The sequence below is a fragment of the Etheostoma spectabile genome, chromosome 12, assembly GCF_008692095.1.
Source record: "Etheostoma spectabile isolate EspeVRDwgs_2016 chromosome 12, UIUC_Espe_1.0, whole genome shotgun sequence".
NCBI lineage: Eukaryota > Metazoa > Chordata > Actinopteri > Perciformes > Percidae > Etheostoma > Etheostoma spectabile.
The window spans coordinates 32099309-32108850 of record NC_045744.1 but is presented as its reverse complement, the minus strand read 5'-3'; the positions used below and the strand labels follow the sequence as shown (position 1 = coordinate 32108850).

The 9542-nt window shown below is 39.8% G+C and overlaps 1 protein-coding gene across 2 annotated transcripts in view; it reads left to right on the top strand.

Moving 5' to 3' along the window:
• Positions 1–9542, top strand: part of hace1 (HECT domain and ankyrin repeat containing E3 ubiquitin protein ligase 1) — a 52395-nt gene that overhangs the window by 24251 nt on the left and 18602 nt on the right. Inside the window, exons 11-13 of one of the 2 annotated variants that reach the window (XM_032530413.1) lie at positions 2276–2426; positions 4539–4613; positions 7420–7727. In XM_032530413.1, the coding sequence (XP_032386304.1) occupies positions 2276–2426; positions 4539–4613; positions 7420–7727 (534 nt within the window). The remainder of the gene's footprint in view (positions 1–2275; positions 2427–4538; positions 4614–7419; positions 7728–9542) is intronic. The other variant, XM_032530414.1, reaches the window with a different exon arrangement.

The following is a 9542-nucleotide window of genomic DNA, read 5'->3' as shown; positions in this document are numbered from 1 at the left end:
TCCAGTTTCTATTTTTAATCTTTCCCCCTAAGATAAAAATGAATCTAAATTTATGTGTTTGCTCAAATACGGCTTCTGGAAATAAAATAAAGGATTAAAATAGGAATGATTAAACAGACATTAATGAAGAAGTTCCCCACCACATTGGCCAGGAGTCCTTCTTGATGTCTACTCTCAAACATCTCTCTCAGATAAGGTTGAGGATGATGGGAATGTCTTGCTGTTTTCTTCATTTTCAATCATGTTGCCATCCATACTACTATGTGCTAACGTTAACACCATCCATACTACTATGTGCTAACGTTAACACATCCATACTACTATGTGCTAACGTTAACACCATCCATACTACTATGTGCTAACGTTAGCACCATCCATACTACTATGTGTTAACATTAGCGCCATCCATATTATGTGTTAACGTTAGCGCCATCCATATTATGTGTTAACGTTAGCGCCATCCATACTACTATGTGCTAACGTTAGCGCCATCAGGCCTCAATGATTGGCTGTAAATTAATGCAGAATGCTGAATCTGTTGAGTTGTCTTAGTCGTGCGTCAAATGCAACGTACAGTAGATGTATTCCCATCTATTTAGATTGAATATGGTATTGATAACGTAAACAATAATAAGGATAACTCCAGTGAAATGATGTGAAAGTTGAGGACTAGATTAGGACTGGATTAAAGCTGATTCTGGTGTCCAACTTGGCCCCAGGTGTGTCTGTTAAAACAGACGGAGACAACTTCTCTATGGCTAAGTTTCCATCCACTTGTCAATTGAATTACAGAATCTGAAGTTCGGTAAAAAAAAAAAAACTCATGCGAATAAAGCTGGTGAAACGGTTGATGCTTCATTAACATCAACGTGCAACCTAGCTAACAGGTGAAGAACACACCAAAACCACTAGCTAACTTACTTTAAATGTGAAGAACTATAGACCAGTAACAGGCTTAAGTGAACTGACAACATGAGTTATACGACTTACAGTTCTCAAAGACGCACACACTCAATCTCAGCTGGTTATCCTCCGGACAGCTAGTCCCCTTTTCATTTCTCTTCCTTTTTTCTCCGTGTGGCGCGCGCACCCGCTCGCAGTGTTGGCGCGTGTCCGCGCTATTGTCCGACATGACAACCTCTTGTAAAAACTAAAGTAACGAGCCAATTTTGTAAAATGTAAGGAGTAGAAAGTACCGATATTTGTGTTAAAATGTAAAGAGTAGAAGTAAAAAGTCGGCACAAAAATAAATAGTAAAGTAAAGTAAAAATATCAGAAAAATCTACTTGAGGACAGTAACGAAGTATTTGTACTTCGTTACTTCCCATCTCTGGTGAATGGTTCCTGTACTATGTAAAAGTGCTTTTGAGTAGTTGTTCAGACTAGAAAAACACTATGTAAGAACAGTCCATTTACATTTAATTAAAAGTACTGACTAACAGTTTAACTAGTTAGCTAAAAGAATGGATAAACGGTTGAGACACCCAGCTTCACTCCCTTTTAGGGAGAAACCTCGGACAGACCCAGGTTCTTGGTAGGCGGTGTCTGACGGGGCCGGTTGGGGGTGTGATGCACAGAGGCATTAATAGTCACAATAAAGATAATGGAATTATGACTAGAAATAGTAGCTGTAGTAGGGCATGACGTAGCAGGGCACTGCAGGGCGTAGCAGGGTGTAGCAGGACATAGCAGGGCTTCCTCTTACCTCAGACTGCACTCTGATTGGCTGATTCACAAAGCATCTCAGTGCATTTTTGAACGCTTTCCATTGTGCTGTCTTCATAGAAAACTTTGATTTTTCCAAATGTTCTCTTTTATCCCAACTTGTATTCAGCAGCTTTTAGGTCATTTTATGATATTTAAAAGCTGCAGCCATGATTTAAGTGCCACGCTAATCCAAGGAAAACTGTGAGGCGAAAAAACATAAGGACTCCGGGGAATAAGCTCCCCAGAGCTAAGTTAGTAAGAAGCATTTCTGGGACATGGATGCACACAGATGGAAATAGAGAGGAGAGAGGAGCTCGGTGTGTCAAAGGAAGTCCCCCGGCAGTCTAAAACTATGACAGCATAACTAAGAGCTGGCCCAGGGCAAACCTGAGCCAGTTCCTTAAGGATTGGGAGATGAATCTGACGACTATGAAGAGACAAACATTTTATCTAGTATATGCCTCCCTACATTGCACCTGTCTTATCTCTGTCAGTGTGCCGGATTTTGTGTAGCTGCATTACAAATGGATGTTTGACAGTTGCTCATTTCACCTCTGTCCATCCTCAGCCTGTCCAGCAGTTATGAAGCTCAGATGAAGAGTCTGCTGAGAATCGTTCGTATTTTCTGCCATGTGTTTCGCCTGGGGCCTTCTTCACCCAACAATGGCAACGACATGGGCTACAATGGCAACAAGACGCCTCGCAGCCAGGTCTTTAAGGTTAGTAGGAGCTGGATTTCCAGTACATTTTGATCTGTAGGTGCTGTAAGAACCGCCGAGTAGGCTGCCGGGATGGAAGTAGTGAATGCTCTGTGTTATTTGCAAAAGTGTGAGATTAAAATGGCAACAAAAAGATTTTTTTTTTATTTTTTTTTTACTTAATTCCACCAAAACGGATAATCACCAATTCTACTTTTAAATGATACATTGGTTAATGCTTACTTCTGTGATATTTAATGAAAGTATGCACATCCAAATAACACAAAACATCATGGCAATTATTTTAACCCTGTCCTCGGCTCAAATTCCCGTTCTCAAAACTTCTATAAGAGAAATCTGGGTTTCTTTTTAACCAAATTAAAAAACAAAATGTTAAGTACAATACTTAATCACTACTTGCATTGAATTTTGGGTATTCAATTTTATATCATTTGAAAAAATTGAAATGGGTTTAAAACTTGACTAAACTTTGAGATACATGTCTGTGATTATCCATCAACACAGGTTCCTCTAATATTAATTATGGTAGTCAAAATAATAATTTCAAAATTAGCTATAATTTCCTATAAATGAAATGTATTGACCACTTATTCCAAAAATAAGTGTAAAACTAGTGGTTATAAGTTGGTGTTAGTGGAAAAATAGCATTGAAAATGTTGAAAAAGTGCATTAAAAAAGTGACAAAAACTTCTGAAAATGTGTCAACAATATTTTTAAAAAACTAAAAATGAATAAAAAAACAAAACGTTAATTTGTGGGCGCGTGCACAAGTGCAAATTCTTAATGTCTATTCAGGGAACATTAGAGTAATCATCATTCACAGGTGACAACAATTGAGAAGTAAAACAATATGACAAATGAAAAAATCCAGAGGCTGTTAACTTTAATACAGCTTAAAATAATTGTTCTTCAGACAAATATATTGGAGGAGACATTAATAATCTTATTGAGGGGAGAGAGAAGCTGTCTACATCTTTATTAGCGCACTATGAATTATGAAGGATCAGCATGCAGTATACGTTGGCCAACAATTAACAAGAAATGTCCCTGCAGAAATATCCAAGAAATGAGTTAATTTAGAAACCATGTCTCCAATGCATAGTTTGTCCACCAGAGAGCACCAACATGTTAATTTTTACACTGTAGTATGTCCTGCTTACTACCTTAGTCACTAATCTTTAAGCACCACATTTATGTGATCAATATCAAAAATGTAAAAAAAAAAAAAAGAATAATACAATCAATTTTATTTAAACTCTCAAATATCACTATTGACCATACCAGGCATGTTCCAGCTTTTGGAGCATAGGAATTTGAAATAAAACAATCATTCAGTGGTTTAAGTACTGACTTTTAGCTTTTGAGTTTACTGAGAGCGGTGAGAGCAAACCAAAACAATGAGCTCAAAGGCTCCAAAAAAGTCCACAAAGCTGCAGAATTGGTGATAATTCTTTTTATGGGTTTGTCTCTATGAGTGACTTCTTTCATAGAACACATAGTCACCTGAGCCTGTGTTTAAATGAAAACATTGATTACTGTATCTTTTTTTTGTGCCATTTCTGTGTCTGTAGCTATTGAGGGGGGTGGGTTGCAAGGTGGAGGCTGGGGGTGTGGCCTTGACCAACTCCCACTTTGTTTGTTTGAGAGCCATGATGTCTCTCTCTTATGGGTGGGCCAAATTCTCTGGGTGGGCAAAGCAGAGAAAGGGGAGGTAACATTGCCCCTTATGACCTCATAAGGGGCAAGATTCCAGATCGGCCCACCTGAGCTTTCATTTTCTCTGAAGCAGAGCAGGATACCCAGGGCTCGGTTTACACCTATCGCCATTTCTAGCTGCTGGGGGACCATAGGCAGGCTGGGGGACCTCATATTAATGTTAGAAAACCTCATCAAGTGACATTTTCATGCCATGGGACCTTTAAAAATGTCCAGCTTTGGCAAGTCCTGGTGGTAGTATCAAAAACAGCACTGGGGCAATAGTGGAACTTTTTCTAGTCAATTGCTTCTTTTATTGGAAGATAGCTGGTAATACTGGCACATGATCATACTGTCTTGACTGTATATCCTTTCAACTAAAACAGCACCAATAAGAATTGACTCCATTGGTTGCAGATGTGTGCGAGACAGATGGCTGTGGAGACGGTACAAAAAGATGAATGTTCCTGGACAGGTTCTGCTGTCTTTGATGTGAGCCATGGACATTTTTATCATTTGCAGCAGCAATCATAAACCTTTGCATGTCAAATGCATTGACATGTTGAACTTTGGGAAATCTCTGGAACCATGCAATCTTATAATCTTACTTACCATCACAATTGGTAGCTGGGTGTTTTAATGATTTAATGTTGGAAAATTATTGGCGTGTGTGTGCGTGTGCGTGTGCGTGTGTGTGTGTGGACAGGGTTAGGGTTGGGCAGTATGTATAAAATCTGCTTTCATACTACATGTCACTTTAGAGTTTGAGATGCATGTCATGACATTGTCATCTATAATAATGTATTTATTTAAGAATTTAAATCTATCACGGTGCTTCCAATCCTGTAATTCTAATATTGTCATAAAGCATAATCCCTGCTCAATGGTTTGTAACACTGCCTGATATCACATGACACATCAAAAAATGGTAAAGCAGCATGACCTGGGTATAGAAAGGATTTGCAAAGTCTAGGAAACATTTTATAGTACACTGTATATACTGTATACGCTTGTATATACCGTATACTAATATTGCCCAACACTAAATAGAGTTTTCATCCTTTTGGGGTTAGAATTGTGTGATTGTTGGATTTGCATTAACATTCTGTTCAATTTCACTTTTAAAATTCTTTTAACACACCGAGAGGAGGAATTTGCTACTGTAGTGTTTGGGCTTTCTATCTATGGCACATGGCTGCACGTCCATTTGCTAACTGTAAAGGCTCTTTGATTAAATTAAAGGATAACTTCATTCATTTTTTTTCAAACTAGACCCTATTTTTTGATGTTATTGTGTAATTGTAAGTGACTGATGGGAACAACAATCTTTGAATGTGGACAAGTATTAAGCCAGACAGCTGCAGTCAGCAGCGGTGAAACAAGCTGCAACGTAATATTAATGGCTAATCACGCAGCTTCAATTTACGTCCACTAAAAGTGCCGTTTTGCCCCTAACAGGCAGATTATTATTCTAAGTGTGTGTGACAGGAGTCCCCGCAAAGATCAACCTTTCAAAGAGTGAAATCCTTTTTGTTTAACATGAAACCTCTCCAAAATCGCTATCGCCGAACCCACTGTGTAACAGTTTGTTTAACATTTAACAGTGATTGTATCAACGTAAATGACACTTCATTCAAAGTCGACTGAATCTTTGTTTTTCCACTGTTCCAACAATCATCACTCTGGTTTGGGTTGAAATAAACCCTTACTTCAACCAGTTACATGTGAAAATATGCAAGCTCTATAAAGGTACTGTTTATTCAAATGGAGTCTGGTGAGTTTGGTGTTGGTGATTTTGGGGCTGTTACTGGTTAAAGAAAAGGAATTTACTCTTTAACAGAAAGGTCTATGTCTGTAGGGATCCTCTCCATCATGTTGTCAGACACTTAGAATAACAATCTGAGCCTCCGTGGCAAAAACAGCACTCTTAGTGGACATTCAGGACATTGATTGTGCGCATTTGAACTATATAATATTACTTTGCAGCAGGGCTGGGCAATACATTGATATTATATCAACATCGTGATGTAGCTATCGTCTTAGATTTTTGGATATCGTAATATCGTGATATGATACAAGTGTTGTCTTTTCCTGGTTTTAAAGGCTGCATTACAGTAAATTTATGTACTTTTATTATTTGCCTTTTCTCTACTTAGACATTATTTACACGTTACTGATGAGTATTTATCTAAAATGTAAGTGTGAAGATATTTTTTGAAAGCACCAACTGTCAATCCTAGAATATCGCCGCAATATCGATATCTAGGTATTTGGTCAAGAATATCGTGATATCTGATTAACTCTCTATTGCCCAGCCCTACTTTGCAGTATGTAACATGGCAGCCTGTTACAGCATTCTCACTCAATACTGGACCAATTTTAAAGATTTTAGTTCACATTAGTCACTTGGACACCAATGCATGGGAAAATAGGGTGTAGGTTGAAAAATAGTGAAATGGTCCTTTTAAGAAAAGAAAGCAAACCAGAATAAAATCACTCTCATTTTACTGCTGATGTGGAACATGTAATGATTCTACAAATAACCTTTCCAAAATATATTGTAGTAGGACTTTATTGGATTCTTCTCTGGCATAAACCTTCTAGTCACACAGGACAAGGGTTTGTTCACCCAAGTAACAAAAAACACATATAGCCATGCAGATAGTTCTGGTTTTATTTAGTTTTGAGACACTTGCCTTTCAGATTTCTGCCTCCACCCAAATACCGGAACTATTTCTTCCATAGAAAGTAGTTACAATTAACTACAGACCACAGAATGTGGATTATACAGAGAAACAAGGACACTGCTTCTGGAATGAGATGTTACTGTTGCCATTGTATCAATGTGGAGGCAAAAATAGTCTGAGACAAGTATTCCAAAACTTGGTCAAATAAAACACAACTCTCTGTCCCTAGACAGCACAAGAGGTAAGCAAGGAAATATGTATTTTTGTAATTTGGATGAACCGACCCATCAAAAGCAAACTTCTATGCTGGTGCACCTGACATGGGCTCTTCAGGGCCTTGAAAATCCTGATAATGTTCAGTCAGAACTTACCTGGCTTGTTCTTAGTTGGACGAAGGTCAATTTCCGGACATTACTCTTAACTCAGTCCCAGACAACATGAAAAATGTGCTAAAGCCTGAATGAAGCTTTTAAAATACAAAACAAAAAAAAAACCTGCAGACCCCTTGAAGGCCAGTGTCACTCCTCTCTTGTCATGTTTTCGTGGATCAATCCCTTTGTTTTTTTCCCTGTGATCCTGTGTGCCTCTCACCTCTGTCGGTCTCTTTGCAGCCAATGGAGCTGCTGTGGCACTCCCTGGACGAGTGGCTGGTGCTTATCTCCACAGAGCTGGACAGGAACCGGAAGAACCCTTCTTCCCCCTCCTCCAGCAGCAGCGAAATAGCCTCTCTGCTTCTCAAACAGCGGGAGGTCGACCACTCCGGCTCCACACCGAAGCTGCCCTCCTTGCTGGACGCTCAGACCGCCATGGAAACAGAGGTGTACGCCGACGGGGAGGACGTCATCTCCATGACGGCCAGTCGGCTCAGTGCTGTGATCCAGGCCTTCTATATGTGCTGCTCCTGTCAGATGCCACAAGGGTCTGTGTTCAGCTTTCATCTGTCAGCTGTAATATCTAATCAATACACAGAAAAAGGGTGACTTTCCTCTGTGGCGCCAGCTGACGGCGCTCGGAGCTGAAACCTGACACAGCGCGTCATGTCGCAGACCTCCATTATGTGTTTTGCATCATCTGGCGGTTCTTCAACCTCGGCTGCTCTGAGCTCCGTGTGCTGCTGCCATGGAGGGAAGCCACACACCCTTCATTTAAACACCCTGCCCACACATAGATGACACAGAGCTGAATTGAAATCGGCAAAGTATCTTTTTAATAGGGCTAGAACAATATGCCTTTGTCCAGGTTCAATTCTTTCAGGATACACAGGTGCCAATTGTATTGTGGTTTTTCAATTTATGATTTATTATTCTTTAGTATTGAGTATTGGGATTTTGTTTTCCATCTTTAACAAAAACAAAAGTTGAATAATACACGTCTAGATACAATATACATTAACATTTCTAACAACTCATTGTTTTTTAAAAGGAATGCACATCACAAGTCAGTCAGTCTGACATTAATTTAATTCCTAAAGAAGCACATAGCATGTATGTTCTGCTTTCTGTCTGTTTTTTTTTTCTTCTTGAAACGGATATGATGTAGTCATTCACCTGCAGAGCAGCAGCTTCAGTTCAGTCCTGTATCAGCGTCACACCAGATGTGTTCAGCCACAGCACTGCCATTGTCTAAGATGCGTTTTGGCAGTGCTCACGGTTCAGAAACACATTCACTGTAGTTAGGATGGAAGAAAATAGACTTTAAGCCAAAAAAGACAGATCAGGTAGCTGTCACATGCTGCAGTGCAAGTGAAACTGTCACGCAGCAGGTGTAAACAACTATATTGACTAAAATACAAGCGTATCTGTTCTGTCAGACGCATGTGAGGCAGACAAACGCAGCTGACATGTGTCCTCTGTAGACCGCGTACGTTCCCTTGGTGGGTTGTCACTCTTTAAGGAATCTCTGCTGTGCTGAGCTGCAGGGAGTGACAAGGACAGATATATGCCTGGGATGTATGCATGTTCTCTACAGATGGTCTGCATTCGTGTTGCAAACTATTACTAATAGCACACTGATCGCTACTGCTACTACTAATCAGGGTTTCCATAGACTCTTAAAGGGCCCATGGCATTAAAATGTATCTTTTTATGAGGTTTTTTTTTTATGTTAAAATGCGTTTCCCCAGCCCCCCCCCAGTGGCTAGAAATGGTGATGGGTGTAAACCGAGCCCTGGGCATTCGGCTCTGCCTTTGAGAAAATGAAAACTCAGATGGGCCGATTTGGAAACTTGCCCCTTATTACTGCATAAGGGGCAAAAGTAGAATATATCCTAAAATTAAAATACTGACATAAAGAACCAGTACCTCAAAACCTTGCTTAAAAATGTACTTCCCACCTCTCCCGATGTGGGTAAATGTCTAAAAGGGTAAAAGCACACGCTAGGTTACCTCCCCTGTCTCTGCTTTGCCCACCCAGAGAATTTGGCCCACCCATGAGAGACCGACATCATGGCTTTCAAATGAGCAAAGGGGCTGCTGGTCCAGACCACACCCCCAGCCTCCACCTACGTCTGCAGTAATAGTGTAATCTAGATCAGGGGTCTTCAACGTTTCTTTTTAGTCCCGGTACCCCTAAGTTGAAAGAGAGACTGAGTAGGGCCCCCTACAGCATATAATGTATACAATTTAGTTGCATTTTAAACTGGGCTGAATATATATCATTTATACATTGTGCTTTAATGTTAAACATACATATGGAAGGCACAGTGACTTCTTTTTTTTTCTTCTTTTTTTCCCCA